This window comes from Indicator indicator, chromosome 13, assembly GCF_027791375.1.
Source record: "Indicator indicator isolate 239-I01 chromosome 13, UM_Iind_1.1, whole genome shotgun sequence".
Taxonomy (NCBI): Eukaryota; Metazoa; Chordata; class Aves; order Piciformes; family Indicatoridae; genus Indicator; species Indicator indicator.
The window spans coordinates 4,772,858-4,791,191 of NC_072022.1; the positions used below are offsets into that span (position 1 = coordinate 4,772,858).

Below are 18,334 nucleotides of genomic sequence, written 5' to 3' on the forward strand. Positions count from 1 at the left end.
TGTTTGTCCAGTTATATACTGCATGTCCTTGCTTGAGCTGCTTGGTTTTTCACTTCTGTGAGCAATAAAAACCTGAATATCTCTTCATACTTGATTAAATCATTGAGTTTTCCCAAACTGTAGCTGCGCCCAGATGGCCTTGCCACAGTCTTGTCAGCAGAGGTCACAGACGTCATAGACTCAGAGATGTTTGGATGCTTTGGACTCTGGGGTCACATGAAGACACAAACATGCTGATAGCAGCTACAGGCCAGGACTTGCTGGAGGAATAGAGACATCCCTGTATGAAGGCACTCACTGCCATCCAGCTTGTCTCAGAAAACCTCCAGAACTAAGAAACAACAAAGCTAAGAGTCCTTTGTAGTTGTATTAGGTACTAGGAGCCAGGGTCAGGAGGTGAACGCAATCACAAAAAGTCATAAAATTATTGGTTAAAATAAAAATAATATCACTGTAATCTAAACCAGTATCAGTATTCGTGTATGTTTCTATAATTATAAAATATTTTTTTAAAGAATCGGCAAGGTTTAGTTCTGCTAGTCCAAATGCTTGAATTATACACTTTGCACTGATGTTATACCCTTGGTGGTGTTAGGCATGACTTCTTGTCCTTTATCCCAATGATAAAATTAAATGGCTGCCTTTGTCTGTCTTGAAAGACAGTGCACAGGAGTCATGAGCTCTTTTCCAATGTTGAGAATTACTACTCTTCCAGAATACTGTGTTTTCAGTTGTATTGTCTGTGAAATAATGACCTTACTAAAACCCCTGAGATCACATTTGTCCTTCACGAAACAACACAAGAAGATTTTTTTTTTAATATTCGTCTTTTTTGTTGTTTTTTGTTTTAGAACTGTGTATGCAAAGGTAAAAGTCCCTGCTTCTGCGATGGCATGAAAGGTAGTAAGGTAAGAACAGAGACATTTTTCTATTGTTAAGATGAGTTTATACCTGGAAGTTTTTACTACATCAGCTGAGTTGAGGCAGTGAGTAAGTTTATTATGTGATAATAGTCTATCAACAGGTGCTACAGAGAATTCTAAAAGAAATCCTTTACCTTAAAAATTCTATTAAAATCACTCTGGGGACACTGCTCAACTCAGAAGACTTTTAAATTTGTATTTTTAATGCATTAGTTTAGTATCACAGGATGTTTGAGCACCACCAGCACAACCACTGGCTGAAGCACTAGGTCCCTGTCAGGCTCCTAACAAATGCCCCACAGATACCATTCCCATGACAGCAGCTCACCTGTCACAGCTTTCAAAATGGCACCAAAAGTGTCATGTTCAGTGTTCCCCTCTTTCTGTCTCTGGTCCTTACCCATCTCACCCTTGTCCTGTTCTGAAGGAAAGCTGCATGCACTGGGATCAGGCAGACAAATCTGCAGCTCGAGACAGGGCTTGCCAGCAGTGAGGGAGAAGCATTGAATCCATCAAAAGAACTGAGCTGCAGCTCTGCCTCTTGCCAACCTGAGCTTGGCAGAGCCTCACAGTGGCTTTTAGACAAACCTGAATTACAAAAATGCCAAAAATTCTTTCAAACTCCTGCTTGCAGCTGGAAAAGCAACTGATTCACCAATGAAAGGGGCATTATAAAAAAGGCATGGTTTAACTGAGGCTAGCTGTGGATGCAGTGGCTGCCATACTAAACCTTATCAATAGAATCCAGATCTGTGGTTAGTCCCACTGATCAGTGCGTCTGGCTGGTAAAGAATTACAACTTTCCTCCTGTGCTTTCATAACCAAGAAAAATTGTCACATTGCACCACAGTAAACCTGCAGTGACAGGACAAGGGGCAGTGGCTTCAAACTAGAGAAGGGCAGATTTAGATCAGATCAGGAAGTTCTTCACTATGAGGGTGGTGGAACACTGGAACAGGTTGCCCAGGGAGGTGGTTGAGGGCCCTTCCCTGGAGATATTCAGTGTAAGACTTGAAGCCCTGGGCAGCCTGATCTAGTTGGCAATGTCCTTGCTGACTGCTTCAGCGAGGGGGGCACAAGCTGAGTGGAGGAAGGTCGACGACGGCTTTGATTTCCCGCTGTGCATTAGTACCGTACTCCCTCCGGTGGCACGTCTTGGTATAGCTGCAGCCTTTTGTGCCTTTTTTGGGACGCTGATGGATTAACAACTTGATATTAAAAACTGTGCCTGTTTATGATACAGATCGCACAGACACTTCATAATGCAATTTCTACTTTGATTTGTGAGAAAATATTCTGGGGTTATATTCTATCTATGTATTTTATTATTAACATTATTATCATTCAGAAGTTATTTAAAACCTTGTGAGTTTGTGGAAATTTAAGGGGTAAGAATTCGTGGAAAAATAAGCCAAGGTAGTTTGGCTTCTCCAGGACTTCTTCTGGGTCCTCTCTTGTGTACTGAATAATAAGATACCAAAACTTCCACACAGCAACACTTCAAATGTTTTTTTTCTCTTAGTCTCCTGTGATAAAGCAATAGGAAAACTGACTCTTAAGAGAGTCAATAACCCCCTTCTCTCATGTATTTCCAATCCTAAAGGTCTTGAACACGCAGCTCTTAACTAATGTAAAAGTAAACACTTTAAATTGCTGGTATCTGAAGAGCTCAAACACCTTTTCTCTGAGTTTGTAGGCTAGAAGCACTTTAACCAAGATAAGGCTTGCATCTTCATTATGATTAATTGAAAACTGAAAATGGATACTGTAAGAACTTCATTTTCTTAATGTTTACAGGGTGAAAAAGGGTTTCCTGGTGTTCCAGGTCCACCTGGTCATCAAGGCTTTCCTGGTCCAGAAGGTCCTCCAGGGCCACAGGGCCCAAAGGTAGGAGTGTGTGACAGACACAGAGAAACTGCTGTGCTTGACTGTGAAGTGAGCTATGACTTGGTAAAGAATTCTGTTCTAAAAACCAAAACAGAACCTGTTTCAGAGTCTTCTGTTGGTGAGGGATATTGTGTGGTCACCAGCTGCAATTGTCATTTGTGACTCAGTAGCTGATAGGAGTATGTCCCTTTCAACCCAAAGCATTCTGTGACACTGAAAAGGAGGGCAAAATTCCACCATTTATGCAAGTTGTGTTAAATGCTTGTTTGCTTTAGTGTCTGCAAATCTCTTATTGATTTATATAGCTTTGTGTGCACATGTTGGTAGTAAAAATACTGCACATCCTTTTGAGATAGATGTGCTTTTTCTCAGTTACATTGAAATACCTTGTTTCCCATTTGTGATGCAGGGTTCGCCAGGGTTTACTGGCTTAGCTGGACCCAAAGGTATACGAGTAAGTATTTACATTGTAAACAAATTTGTATGTGTTAAATGTCAGCTTGGTTCAACAATTTGTGAAAAATACAACATTATGTATGTATGACTTGAAAGTCTCTAACGTTGTTGACATGGTGTATGTATATGCTGGTTTTTAGAATGTATTAGTAGATATTAGCTGGTTTTTAGAAAAAAAAATCCTTCTTTGCTACACCCTATGGACGAGGTTCATGTTGTATGTATTTAGTACTGGGATATGCTATGAGAAAGTCAGACTAGAATTCCATGAAGAGTTTATCTGGAGTGTGTTCTGTCTCTATGCATAAACTACCATTATATATGGATTGCAGTCAGAAGGTTAAGGAAATCATGATCTTTAGATAGAAACATACTTGCAATCATCCCCATTATGAATGTGATCATGAGAAAAACTACATCATGAGCTTTTATTTAATAGTTGTACTATTATTTTTCTGTTTTTATATAATTAGGGAGTCCCAGGAATACCTGGATTTTCAGGTCCCCCAGGCCTTCCAGTAAGTAAAAACGAAACTGATTTACCCATTTCTACAGTCTTCAGTACGCAGTTTTCCTCAGCTCCATGTGCTCACTCTAGTCTCTACATCAGCACTGCCTCTGTCAGTTAAACTAGAGATTAAAATCTCTATGTCAGCAGTTATTACTGCTTGTAATGATTTAAGAACACATTGTAATCTGTCAAGTCTTGTGAAACACTGCTCCAACACAAACTCTTTCAGTATTGCTGTAGGCAATATGACTGTGCAAAACCAAAGCTTGAGTCAATGTTACACTTTGCAGGGGGAACCGGGAAGTGTTGGTCCTCCTGGGCGTTTGGGTGTTCCGGGATGCAACGGCACAAAGGTACAAACCAACCTGAGTGTACAGAGATTATGTTTGGCTATGCTTGAGAACGGACAAAAAGCAGTCTGAATTTCCCCCCTGACACAAATCAAAGTTGTTGTGCTTTTGTTTGCGACTTCAGCAACCAGGAAAAGTTTGAAGGCCAGAGGAAGGAAAAGTGTTGCTTTATTGTGTAAGAGAGGTACTTAAATAATACCTGTTCTTTGCTGAAAAGTTATAAATTATGTTTTATACTTTGACAGTTAATAATTGCATTAAATAAAAAAGGTCTAGTCAGTTTTGTCCAATGTGTCCTTGAAATGGGTAATAGAAGCAACAGATAATTAATTTTATTTCACTGCAAATATGCAGCTTGCAGCTGACAATTCGTAAGTCCTGAAACAGTGACCTGACCCTGGGGTAGTCACTGAGGCTGTGCCTCTTCCAGCAAATATGGTGGTAATGCAGCTGATGGTTTTAGTATGATAAAATAAAGAACTTCTTTTGTAATCACATTTGCCAAAATTAGTCCAACTAATAAGCAATCATATGCATTAAGAGTCACTGTTTCTGCTTTCAGGGTGATCAAGGATTTCCAGGCCCTCCTGGCAGAAGAGGTGCTCCAGGTGTCCCGGTAGGTATCTGAGAAATTCATTCTTCTGTGCATTTATTTCTGCAATTTATAGCCATGCACGGAAAGAGCGTAGAGCCTCATGTTTGCTGGTACTGACCACACCTCAAATGTTTTGTTAATATGAAAACTGTGTGGTAAAGAAACCAAAGTCAAAAGTGATGCTTTACCATCCTCAGTTAATGAGTGCATGCAGTTTCATTGTCTGGTATTAGCTCTTTAGTGTCTCAAGGGATACTTGGGAAAATTCACCACTCATATCTCTAAAGGTGTCTGATATATATTTAATAGATTGCAGTTCCAGTTCATGCCTAAAGATCTTTGAGGATGTGGTCTAATTAAGTCAGTAAGAAGCAGGAATTAAAAACAGAATTTCTGGGTGCAGTGGTTTAATTCTAGGATTTTTTTAATCTCTGTAAAATTGTGCTTTTTTAAAAGCAGCTTCTTGGAAATTGGAAAAGGAATGCTGTCTGTCAAGTTACAGTGGATCAAATCTAGTAACTTCTAAATATCATAGAATCATAGAATCAAGAAGGTTGGAAGAGACCTCAAAGATCATCGAGTCCAACCTGTCACCCTAAACCTCATGACTATCTAAACCATGGCACCAAGTGCCACGTCCAATCCCCTCTTGAACACCTCCAGGGATGGTGACTCCACCACCTCCCTGGGCAGCACATTCCAATGGCCAACCACTCTCTCTGTGAAGAACTTTCTCCTCACCTCCAGCCTAAACCTCCCCTGGCACAGCTTGAGACTGTGTCCTCTTGTTCTGGTGCTGGTTGCCTGGGAGAAGAGACCAACCCCCTCCTGGCTACAACCTCCCTTCAGGTAGTTGTAGACAGCAATGAGGTCTCCCCTGAGCCTCCTCTTCTCCAGTCTAAACAGTCCCAGCTCCCTCAGCCTCTCCTCATAGGGCTTGTGCTCAAGGCCTCTCCCCAGCCTCGTTGCCCTTCTCTGGACATGCTCCAGCAATTCAACATCTTTCCTAAACTGAGGGGCCCAGAACTGGACACAGTACTCAAGGTGTGACCTAACCAGTGCTGTGTACAGGGGTACAATGACCTCCCTGCTCCTGCTGGCCACACTATGCCTGATGCAGGCCAGGATGCCATTGGCTGTCTTGGCCACCTGGGCACACTGCTGGCTCATGTTCAGGCGGCTGTCAACCAGCACCCCCAGGTCCCTTTCTGCCTGGCTGCTCTCCAGCCACTCTGACCCCAGCCTGTAGCTCTGCATGGGGTTGTTGTGGCCAAAGTGCAGCACCCGGCGCTTGGATTTGTTGAATGCCATCCTAATATATATGATATTTACTTAACCAGTCCTCCTGATTTTATTTATTTATTTAAGATCAGGCTTCAAAACTGTTCTGCCTCCACAACTTGTGGAGTTGTAACTCTGAGACAAGACTAGTTGTTAACAATATGCCTTTTCTTCTTGAAGTCTGGCACAGTAAACATGTACCTGGCTGTACACTATGACCATGAAAGTAAATCACTTAGGGGCACTGAGCTGAAAGAATATTCAGACTGTTCCTTTCACCATTGTCTCTTTCTTTTTTTCTGCTTTAGTAATATGATTGTTCTTCTCCCTAGGGTACTACTGGCATCAAAGGAGAGAAGGTCAGTTATTTACAACATGTTATGTGAAATGGGTATTGGTGAACAACCATTTGTGTGTGTGTGTGTGTGTGTGTGTGTGTGTGTTCAGTGCTGGAAGAGTTCTTTAAGTTTCCATTCATAGGAAACAGAAGATGTACTTTCTAGAAGAAGCAACCACAAACTTTGGTGCTTCGTCTGTACTAATTGCATTCATCTTGGGTTACAAAACAGTATTCAATTTGTTTATTTTTCCCTTTAACTACTGTTGTTGAATGTAGTGCGTTTAACCCTTTTGAGCACACAGAACTAAGCTCATCCTCCAAACATATGGAAATCTGCAGATGCACTGAAGAGTTTTTGAAAGGGATCAAAAGTACCAAAAAGAAATTGCAGGTCAGGACTGTGGGTGGGTAATGTAAGTGTGATAAGTGAAGACTGCTCATAACAGAGAACTAGAATGGTTGAGAAAAGACATGTTCTAGTTAATAAAATCTTTTTTAGAGTCATCTGTAGTGAACAGTTGCCATCATTTTGCAAGTCTGGTGTTGCTTATTTCCCTACAAACTTGATTATAAGATTTGATCCACTACAGACTTCTACAGCATAACTTTTAATCTTCTTTTCTACCTAATTGTTCAGGGATGTCCTGCAGATGGATATAGCCAAGGGTATGGTGCAAAAGGTGACCCTGGATTGCCAGGAATGCCTGGACTTCAGGTAATGTGGAAAATAATTTAGACTGTGAGACAGCTAGATAGGAAGATAGGTTATCTATATAAAACACATTATATATGTGTGTGTATATAAAAATTATTTAAATATGTATAATTGTAATGTATTTTGTATTTTATATAGATACAATATTTTTTTACAATTATATCACTAATTTCTAAGCCAGAAAATAATTCTGTATATTAAGTATATTAAGACACTTAAAACTTTATATGATCTGATTAATATTATACACTGAAAGTCTTGTGACATTACAAAATGGAGTACACCAAGACAATAGTAATTAATTGTACCATCAGAACCAATAGTGTCTATTAGGTGTTAATAAAGTTGGACAGGGAAGTCAGGTTGCAGACAAACAACAGTGCTTTAGAAATGGAGAAAAACTAGTATTAGAATTAGGGATTTACCGCTACATATAGAGTAGCCTAAATAATTCGGTTGGAAAGGATCGAGAATGACCATCTAGTCAGATAAGACAGAACAGTTACACAAGCTCGGCCTCTAGAGTACTAGCGAAGGATGTTAATAGGAGAAGGCAGATCAGACATTCCTTTTGACTATTACAATAAACATAGGACATTAAAAGGAAAATAAAATTTTAAAACTTCGCATTTCTTTGAATATTGAAGCTTCGAAGTTTAGAATGTATTGCATAGAATATTAGAAAGATTAAAGGGCCAGCAGTAGGAATATGGAGGACATACAAAACCTCACTTTGAGCAGTGTAGTTGTAGAATAGGTATGTTTTCTCATGTTTCAAAATATATGCCAACCAAGCAACAGTGACGAGGAATTATACTTCTGTGTTATCCTGAAACAAGGGAAGGAAACTCAGAGGTGGTGCTGCTCCTCTGTCTGTTCTCATTTTACTGAGCTCATCATTGTGCTATGCTCATAACATTGCCAGAAATTGATTTCTGTTTCTTTATTAACACACAGGGTCCCCAGGGTGCTCAAGGATATCCTGGGGAACGTGGACCACAGGGCCCTCCAGGACGTTCGGTGAGTATGAATTTATATCTCACTTGTTACTTTAACCTTTGGAATTACACAAACAGAAGTATTTGACTCCCACAGATTTGTCTGAGGTCTAGAGACATGTATGTGAAATCCGTGTACTTCTAACATGTTTGATTTATTTTTTCATTTTTTAGATTATTTTTTGTCCATGACAATTTCCATGTTTTCAGATGCATCCCTGTAGGCACAGATTTCAATTTTCAAATAATTACCCATAAATTCACTTTAAGTACTAATATGTATAACTATATATGTTTGCAACTAGATTGTATAGACATTCTGTCACCCACTCACATCAAATTGTGCTTGTAAAGGTGGAAGAAAGAGTAGTGGCATAACTCACATGAAAATTGTGTGCCTCAAAACAGCTATAGTGGTTCTGAAGAATGTTTTTCTTAAATCAAGGAATCATTCTTTTTATTTTTTATAGGGCATGCCAGGGAAAGCAGGACCTCCTGGACCTAAGGTAGTCTCATATTGGCAATAAAAATTAAAAATTCCTATTATTAACTCCCTTTGTAGGTGTTTTTAAAATAAAAAATAACATTTGGGCATTTTTTATATTTTTTTAACAGGGTCTTATGGGATTGAAAGTCATAGGAAGCAAAGGAAGAAAGGTAACTATGAAATGCTTAAAGAATTTTTACAAGCCGTGTTCTCTGCTGCTTCTGATACACTGTGGTAAAGTGTTTGGGGAAGTAAGTACTGTGAAATACAAATGTTCAGTGTATATGTGGAAGTCTTACACTGGAAAAACAAAACATGGCAATTCATGTCTAAGGACAAACTGTTTTCACATAGGAGTAAAGGATATAAACTTTCTGATGAAAGAGTGGAAACATTAGAGGGGTCAGTAGTTAATATTTACTAATATGTAGCATTAAATTCATTTGTATATCATTTGCACAGTGTTCCTAAATGCTGATGTAAGCATGTAAACGTTAGTAAATATATAGCATCTGTAGACTCTCAGCTTCTTATAGTCATCATCTTCTCAGTGTCAGCCTTTTGATGCTAGAAAACCTTCAAGACTGAGTAAAACCGGGATGACTCATCTGTGTTTTCCCTTTGTATCCCATATAGTTGACATTAAGCTAGAAGTGACTAGAAACACAGGTGTTGTCTCTGAGGACCTCAGCCTGCAGTTGGAGAAGCACAGCAGTCAAAATTAATGTCCTTAAAGGATACTTTCAGAACCTGGGGCATCTCAGTTATGCTAACATTCAGCTGTGAGCTGGAAGAGCACTATTGGATGGCGGGGTTGGTTTTAATTTTTGTCGTTGCTAGCATGACAAAACTAGAAGTGTCCTGGGAAAACATCTGTAAGTAGAATTGATAATTCATTAGCAATAGCTCAGGTGACTGTGGAGCATTTTTTTTCCTTAGGAAAGAGTAATTAATTTTTTGCATCTGTGCTGCAAATACATGCAAAAGCATTCCATGGGCTCAAAATCACTAGAAATTATGGATGTTGATTTGCTGAGCTCCACAGGAAAGTTCACATTTGGAACTTTCCCTCTTCTATAAGATCCTTAATGAAAAAAGTGTAGTTCAATATTAATGCTTCAATATGAAAGCTAATCTAATCTGTCAGCATTATGTCACAATCATCTGTAATACAGTCAGCAGTTATGAAGCTATTACCAAAGATAGTTCATGTACTTTATTGAATGACTTCATCAGATTGAGAGAAAAATTGTGAACAAGGAGATACTTTCATTTGATTCAGAGTTAAAATGGTCCTGTAACTTTTAAACAAATTTTAAGCTAATTCTAAATCCTGTAACAGAAATCAGCATGTGCATTTTTACTTTTCTCATCTAGAAGAAGGGTGTCTTAAGTCTTCCATGTGACTTTTTATTGGAAGATAAATGGCAAGCACAGAGAAATGTTAACTGTATTAATATCTGAGTATAATGAAAGGAACATTTTCATGATGTCAGGAGTATAGCAGTAGCAATTTGAAACAATAAAAGCACGCTACTTGTAATTGCTCTATTTCTCTTTTTTCCTTTCAAGGGTGACACTGGGTTAACTGGCCCCCCGGGACCCCCAGGAACTGTTATTGTGACATTGAGTGGACCAGACAACATGACGGTAGTAAAATTGTTAAACATCACATTCAGATAACCCATCTTACCAGGTTTTACTTTGAGAGGACTTTTTCATCTTTGTTTTTCTGATAACATTTTCCTTTACCCATCCTAATGTTTTTCAGGCTTGCTTAGTTAGATACTAAGCTCTTCTTAGAGTGTGCCTGTACGGCTCAGCCGAGGCCTGTGCATTCATAGCACATCTGCACAGTGACAGTGGAATGCTAAGTGGTTACTAGCAACCCACCTGCTGTGAATCTCTGACTACATGAAAAGTAAATCACTTCTACCTTTACCAAATCAACGTGGATTTTCTGAATGGCTGTCACAGCCAGAGCTATGCTGATCTCTGGGCCTTGTCACTGAAAATAGCAGGACTCTATGTGACTAGAGCCTCACAAAAGCTTACAACCTCTTCATGTACATTTAATCATTTATTTCCTCATTTTTACTGGAACAAGTGTAATTGTGGAAAATATTGGTAAAACAATGAGTACTGGAGGAAGGAAATACTCTGATTCAGCTTTCGTTTTAGGTATTGCTTTGTGAATTAAAATCATCAAATTTTGTCTTTATATATACACGGTTATGTGTCTTCACATATTAACAAGTCTTCCAACCTGTTCTTGACTCTGCTTTCCATGTCTAATTTGCAGCTAATCCATGGAGTTACCAGAGCTCTCTCTCCACTATGTGCTAAAATAAAAAGTGAATTTTGCATCAAGAATGTGTTGAGGAAGGGAGAGAAAGGTTCAGCTTTTAGGCACAGCAGCACTTCCTCACTGAAATCAAATACAGACCACCTGGAGCACTTCCCACTTACAGCTGTGGCAGTTTATCAATGGAAATGGCAATTTTTCACACACATTGGACATTAAGGTTTAAAAACCATTCAAAACTCTTTATATAAATAGTTTGGGCATGAGTCTAACCAAGTGATAATTAGGCAGACCATAAACTTTATGATGAATTTAAGATGTGACCCAAGCCATAATAGTACTACACGGGAGGGTAACCTATCTTGAGCCAACAGAGATGAGGATCCTGTTGGCAGCTGCTGCATGTACCTGTTGGAGGTAACTGTAGCTCCAATGCAGCAGCTAAGGCTTATTTGTGGTTTTTTTTTTCTCTTTTCTTTCTTTCTTTCAATTTGCTGCCATTTCTGGGGATATTTTTTCCAGTCCCCTGGTGTGCAGTGACAAGTATGTTTTTTTGAGCTCACTGTGTTCGGAAGTACATGCAGAGATGGTTTCTTTTTCAAACATTATAGACTGAGGCAGGAGCACTGATGTGAAGTTTGTCTCTTAGTCATTTAAGAAAAGACATCTGAACTTAAAGAATCTTGCTTGTGAAATAAAGATTTTCTATTTGTAAAACTTCAGTGTTATGATAAGCACAGAAAAATCCAAGAGACCCAAGTTACATTCTTATTTTCTGCATAACAGGACTTGAAAGGAGAGAAAGGAGAAAAAGGATCAAGAGGACTTCCAGGGCCAATGGGGTTTACAGTAAGTGGCCAGAAGTAAATCCCTTAAATCCAGATGGTCAGGCAACATCACCTAGTAAATGCTTCTATTTAGAGTAGCATTTACAGTAGTACATGCTAGAGAATGCAGTAGTATTTACACTACTTATTCCTACCTTGCATGAATAGAACTGGTGACTAGAATACAGTACCTATTAATAGATCCCTTGTTTTTAGAGAAAACAAAATGATGAATGATATTTTTAATTTAGAAAATATGAATCTCAATCTTGAGGGTGGTTTTGTTACAGGGGCCGATTGGTGATTCTCAAAGTGAGAAGGGGGACCGAGGAGAACCCGGAACACCGGTATGTGCAAATCACAGAATCACAGAATGTTAGAGTTTGGAAGGGACCTCCAGAGATCATCGAGTCCAACCCCCCTGCCAAAAGCAGCATTGCATAGAGTAGTCTCCACAGGAATGCATCCAGGCAGGTTTTGAAAGTCTCCAGAGAAGGAGACTTCACAACCCTTCTGGGCAGCCTGTTCGAGTGCTTCATCACCTGCACTGTAAAGAATTTTCTCCTCATGTTGAGGTGAAACCTTCCATGTTCAACTTTGTATCCATTGTTCCCCTCTTATTACCATGCACCACTGAAAAGAGATTGACACCCACCCCTCAGATATTTACAGACATTGATCAGATCCCCTCTAAGTCTTCTCTTCTCAAGACTAAACAGCCCCAGGTCTCAGTCCCTCTTCATAGGAGAGATGATCAAGTCCCCTAATCATCCTCATGGCTCTCTGTTGGACTTTCTCCAGTAGATCCCTCCTCTCTTTGGAACTGGGGAGCCCAAAACTGGACACAGTATTCCAGGTGTGGTCTCACCAGGGCAGAGTAGAGGGGGAGAAGAACCTCCCTAGACCTGCTGGACTCACTTTTCTTGATGCACCCCAAGATACCATTGGCCCTCTTGGCCACAAGGGCACAGCATTTATTTCTTACGCTTTTTGAATTAAATGATCCTTTTTTTGATCTTCTCAATCTTGTTTTCTTTCGTGTTTTTCTGTGTAGGGAAAACCTGGAAAAGAAGGTGCCCCAGGTCCTCCTGGCATACCAGTAAGGAAGGAAACCTTCTAAATATTTTCTGAGTAATAGTCAGCTGTTTATCATGGTCATATCTTCCTGTCACAGCTTTTTCCCATTGCAGTGTGTGTTTGAAAATACTGGTTTGCACTCACTGAAACGTTTCCTTTCACACAGCTGGCCTTGGGACTTACCATGGCCTCATAGGTTTATGCAGGAGAGAGTCTAACTTCATAGATGTTGTCCGTTCTGTGTAAAACAAAAAGGCCTGTTGCTGGCTGCTCTCTAATGAGTTTGTGACACACTCCCAAGTTATGCAAAATGAATTCCACTGAGTTTAATTCTGGTCATGCAAAAGAGTTATACTTTGACTTCAGCATAAATCAAGAGCCAAAATGAATAAATTTTAATCACTAGAATCAAAGGCACTCATTTAAAAAGAAAAATTGTCAAAGTCACAAGTGTCTTGGCCTGAAACAAGATGACTGATAAATATTAATAATGTTATATTTTCATCTTATAATTCTTAAAATGTGCCATTTTATAACAAAAATATTTTGTTTGTGTATTAATTTAAAAGCTAAAGTCATTGAAATGTATTTGATATACAGTATTCAATTGCTTTGATACCAATTTTTTTTTAGTATTTGCTTGACTTCTACTTAAACAGCATAACTGTTGTCACAATGACCTTAGAAATATGAACATTCTTGTCAAAATAGCAGACCATCACGCAGACAGACCAAGTTCTGGGAGAGGCAACTGCTGAATATGAGAGCCTCGCCTTGTGTTCAGTTTCTCACCTTTCAGAAACAGTGGTTTGCAGAGGGAAAACAAACCAGAGCATCCTGCATTCGTGCTATCCAGAGCAGCTCCACCTTGGGATTGGTGGAGAGTGCCGTTAGGAAAGCAGGTCTAGATGAGAGACCTGCAGTACTTGCCACAGGCATGGAACTGCACCTCAAACTGAGTCTTTCCCTGAGGATTCTTCCCTTATGCAAGCTATGTTCACCTTGCCATCACCAGGGACGATTAAACCTTTTTATTTTAGATGTTACTGATGATGGTGCTAAAAGATTAACCCTCATTAAATTGTGTCCTATCACCTGCAGGGGCAGAAGGGTGAACAAGGCAAACCAGGACTGGCTGGCAGGCAAGGAGCTAAGGTATTGTCTCATGGGTTGTTAACATTTTGGGGGTGAGGATAAGGTATGTTTTGGGGCTATTATATCTTTTTATTTACCACTGTGTATACAATATGTTTTACTTCACCTAACAGATGATAAATAATGATACGATGGGATAGGGAATGGATATGCTGAAATCATGTGTTTGACTTGATGTCCTTCGGTGCCTTCTGATGTGTTCCTGTACTTCTTGGTATATGTGGCTGAATAGCTGTGTGAGGAACAGAAATGGAGGTGGTGAAGGACTGGTCTGAAATGTTGTGAGCAATGTACTGAAGTAGTAGTGGGCACCAAATGTCATGTCATGTATTGTTTTTAATAAACCTATCTCTGTCATCTGATGAAGGGAATGAAAGGAAACACTGGTCCACCTGGAGCTAGTGGTCGAGTAAGTGTGAATTATCTTCATCATACCATTTTTCTAAACAGTTAGAATAAGAATAAGCCAAAATGATTGTATGAGGCAGTAACGGGTGTCCCATGATGCTCTAATCAAGGCAAGGCTTTCTCAAAGGTCTAGTGTTGCTGTGAGTCTTGCAGAGATGTCACCTTCCTTCCTATGGAGCTGAATACACAACCAGGACCTGGTTAAATCTCACTGAGTTCCAGCAATTTCACCTATCATTTGTAGAAATGTTGGAACATCATAATGCTAGACTTTAATAAATGTATAAATTGAGTTCTCTGGGTGCTGAGGAAGTGACCTGAAATCAATTCAAGATGTGCTTCTCTCTTCGTTCTTACTATTCTTCCTTTTCCTATCATCTTTCTCTTCAGACGGAGTATTATGACAGTGTGGTTGGTGAAAAAGGAGATGTAGGACCTCCTGGACCTCCAGGACCGAAAGGTCACCGTGGCATGCCTGGTGAGTGGGACATAACAACTAGAATCTTTTAGCAAAAGCTGCCCACTCAAAGGACTCTTTGCAGGCTAGGTTTTTGGCCAGCCAGCAACCTGCTTCTGCCTTGACAAGAACAGTTCCAAATCACTCCCATCAAGTGGCAGGATTGCAGCGTATCCTGAGACTTTGATTTATGACTCTATTTAATCTTAAAAATAACAAAGCTGGCACACTTCCTTGTGTAGACAATTTTGCTGAGCACCTGAGCTCACTGACATCCTGTCCATGACCTTAGTGAACAACTGCATCAGCACATTATTTGTACATGCCATAGACAGACTGTGGGGGCTGTAAGTGTCCTGGTAATGGTCCTGCACTTTTTTTTCTCCTTTTATTTTGTAAGTGCAGAAGCCTAAAGTTTGCAGTCAGTATTAAAGAGTAGTGACTTTGCAGAATATGCAGTGGTTTAACTCCAGTTCTATGTACATTGCTTTTGCAGGGCCACAGGGTCCTCCTGGAGTTGCTGGTAGACCAGGTATGTGAAATCAGCCAGCACCAACAATAAAATGCATTGTTCTTCCTGCCCAGTATACTCAATTAGCTTTTTAGAATCTTCACATCAGATGACTTCAAACATATTTGTAAGTGGTAAAAAGCTGTCACCCAAAAGCTTTGGTGGGCCAAGCATTTAAAAAAATGTTAAAAATAAATTTTAAATGTCTTTGCATTGTAATTATTTAATGTACTACAAGATAAAAAAGATTTTATGGATGAATTCAGTATGTTTGTCTCTCTCACCCTATCAAGGACTTTGCTTTGAAACTCCATTTCTTCTTTAACTTCATGTTTGTATATTTTACTCTGTGGTTAGGTGTTTCAAGACCTGGTCTGAGAGGTCCCCCAGGATTTCCTGGGCCAAAAGGAACTAAAGGAGAGAAAGGACAAATTGGAGTGTGTATTGTGGGCCCTCCAGGACTACCTGGTGTTACTGGCAGACCTGGTTCTGCTGGATTACCAGGTCCTCCAGGAGAACCAGGTGACGTTACAGTATTGTATATATCATGAACAAGAACATATTCAGTCATCTCAATATCTAATGTATGAGATTATTTAAATATTTTACTTACAAAGTATATTTTGAGTAATATGGTTGAATATAATTTCTCTTCAGAAATTTTCTTTTAGGATATTCATGAAAACATATAGTGAAGGTCTGTACTCCATTGTCAAAAGGATACTGTGGGGAAGATACAATTAATCCCTAATGTAAAGATTTCTCATCTTTTTATATAACTATGACCATAAAAATCTGCTACATAAACCCAGGAGAGACTAATGAAAGAAATATCTGTTCTTAAAAGCAATTCTAACAAAATGTGTAGTGACTCTGTAAAACTTAATTCAGAAGGGGCTAACCTGAAAACTAGAGAAATCACCTGCATGCCTTCAGAGGTCTTAGTGATCCTTAGAGAAAGTCTGAAGTTGTGCGAGCATGAAAACAACGCAATAGGAGTTTATAAAACTTCTAAGAAATGTATTAAGTACTAACAGCATCATGTGGTCTGGTCCAAACAGGCTTCTCTGATCCAGTGCCAATGTAGTGCTTCTCTTTTCTCTCTCCTTGAAAAATCTAACTACCCCCCAAATACATTACCTTAGGAATGTTCTGTTTTCCCAAAGCAATAGTAAATACAACAGAATAGTTCTGTCAAAGATACATGAACAGAATTAGGATTTTAAAGAAGTTCCCCTTCTATTCATGGTAAAAGAAAGAATTATATTTCTGCTGACTGAAATAAAGTGGAAATACTTTCCCCAGAAAGGGCTATGCTTTTTAGAGGCTAGACAGATGGATCCAACCGTCTGCTGAGACTGACCTTGGCATTGCCATATTTATCCTCGAGTACTTTCATAGAATCAGTCAGGGTTGGAAGGGACCACAAGGATCATCTAGTTCCAAGCCCCCTGCCATGGGCAGGGACACCTCACACTACATCAGGCTGGCCAGAGCCTCATCCAGCCTGGCCTTAAACACCTCCAGGGATGGGGCCTCAACCACCTCCCTGGACAACCCATTCCAGGCTCTCACCACTCTCATGGGGAAGAACTTCTTCCTCACGTCCAGCCTGAATCTCCCCACTTCCAGCTTTATTCCATTCCCCCTAGTCCTGTCACTACCTGATAACCTAAAAAGTCCCTCCCCAGCTTTCTTGTAGCCCTCTTCAGATACTGGAAAGCCACAATAAGGTCACCTCAGAGCCTTCTCTTCTCCAGACTGAACAGCCCCAACTCTTTCAGTCTGTCCTGATAGGAGAGGTGCTCCAGCCCTCTGATCATCCTGGTGGACCCCTCTGGACACCTTCCAGCATGTCCATATCCCTCTTGTAGTAGGGGCTCCAGAACTGGACGCAATACTCCAGGTGGGGTCTCATCAGAGCTGAGTAGAGGGGGAGAATCACCTCCCTTGGCCTGCTGGCCACACTTCTCTTGATGCAGCCCAGGATCTGGTTGGCCTTCTGGGCTGCAAGTGCACACTGACAGCTCCTGTTGAGCTTCTCGTCCACCAGCACCCCCAAGTCCCTCTCCTCAGGGCTGCTCTCCAGCCAGTCACTGCCCAGCCTGGATTTGTGCTTGGGATTGCCTCGACCCAGATGCAGGACCCTGCACTTGGTCTTGTTGAAGCTCATGAGGTTGGCTTGTGCTCACCTCTCCAGCCTGTCAGGGTCCCTCTGGATGGCATCCCTTCCCTCCAGCGTGTCTGCTGCACCACACAGCTTGGTGTCATCAGGAAACCTGCTGAGGGTGCACTCAATGCCACTGTCCATGTAACTTGTGGTCCACCCATCAAACCCATGTGTCACCAGTTTGGAGACCAGGCTGTGGTGTGGGACAGTGTCGAAGGCTTTGCTCAGGTCCAGGTCAATGCCATCAGTTGCTCTCCCCTCATCTCTTAATGTTGTGACCTTGTCATAGAAGGCCACCAGGTTTGTCAGGCAGGATTTGCCCTTGGTAAACCCAAGCTGACTGTACCCAATCACCTCTTCACTATTCTTCTGTCTCAGTAGTGCCTCCAGGAGAATCTGCTCCATGATCTTACTAGGCACAGAGGTGAGACTGACTGGCCTGTAGTTCCCTGGTTCTTCCTTCTTACCCTTTTTGAAAAGGGGAGTAATATGTCCCCTTTTCCAGTCAGTGGGGACTTCCCCAGACTGCCAGGACTTTTGGAATATAACAGAGAGGGGTTTAGCAACCTCATCTGCCAGGTCTCTCAGTACCTGTGGGTGTATCCCATCAGGTCCCATGGACTTGAAAACTTTCAGGTTCTTCAGGTGATCATGAACCTGATCTTCACTTATGATGGGCAGTTCTTCCTTCTGGTTCTTGCCATTAGCTTCCATGACTATTCCAGGAGTGTGGCTGGAGGCCCTTGCAGTGAAGACTGAGGTAAAGAAGTCATTGAGAACCTCAGCCTTCTCCAGGTCACTTGTGACCATTTCACCCTTCACCTTTCAGATACAGGTGTTTTGAATTTGTCCAGGTAGTTCTCTTTTAAATGGATCAGAGA

The 18,334-nt window shown here is 40.6% G+C and overlaps 1 protein-coding gene across 1 annotated transcript in view; it reads left to right on the forward strand.

Moving 5' to 3' along the window:
* The window catches only part of COL4A3 (collagen type IV alpha 3 chain), a 56,088-nt gene that overhangs the window by 12,831 nt on the left and 24,923 nt on the right, over nucleotides 1–18,334 (forward strand). The window contains exons 2-21 of the mRNA XM_054386173.1: nucleotides 852–908; nucleotides 2,721–2,810; nucleotides 3,220–3,264; nucleotides 3,740–3,784; nucleotides 4,068–4,130; nucleotides 4,690–4,743; nucleotides 6,336–6,362; nucleotides 6,981–7,058; nucleotides 8,016–8,078; nucleotides 8,527–8,562; nucleotides 8,672–8,713; nucleotides 10,116–10,193; nucleotides 11,635–11,697; nucleotides 11,966–12,022; nucleotides 12,730–12,774; nucleotides 13,854–13,907; nucleotides 14,275–14,316; nucleotides 14,706–14,793; nucleotides 15,269–15,304; nucleotides 15,641–15,805. Of these exons, the coding sequence (XP_054242148.1) occupies nucleotides 852–908; nucleotides 2,721–2,810; nucleotides 3,220–3,264; nucleotides 3,740–3,784; nucleotides 4,068–4,130; nucleotides 4,690–4,743; nucleotides 6,336–6,362; nucleotides 6,981–7,058; nucleotides 8,016–8,078; nucleotides 8,527–8,562; nucleotides 8,672–8,713; nucleotides 10,116–10,193; nucleotides 11,635–11,697; nucleotides 11,966–12,022; nucleotides 12,730–12,774; nucleotides 13,854–13,907; nucleotides 14,275–14,316; nucleotides 14,706–14,793; nucleotides 15,269–15,304; nucleotides 15,641–15,805 (1,228 nt within the window). The remainder of the gene's footprint in view (nucleotides 1–851; nucleotides 909–2,720; nucleotides 2,811–3,219; nucleotides 3,265–3,739; nucleotides 3,785–4,067; nucleotides 4,131–4,689; nucleotides 4,744–6,335; nucleotides 6,363–6,980; nucleotides 7,059–8,015; nucleotides 8,079–8,526; nucleotides 8,563–8,671; nucleotides 8,714–10,115; nucleotides 10,194–11,634; nucleotides 11,698–11,965; nucleotides 12,023–12,729; nucleotides 12,775–13,853; nucleotides 13,908–14,274; nucleotides 14,317–14,705; nucleotides 14,794–15,268; nucleotides 15,305–15,640; nucleotides 15,806–18,334) is intronic.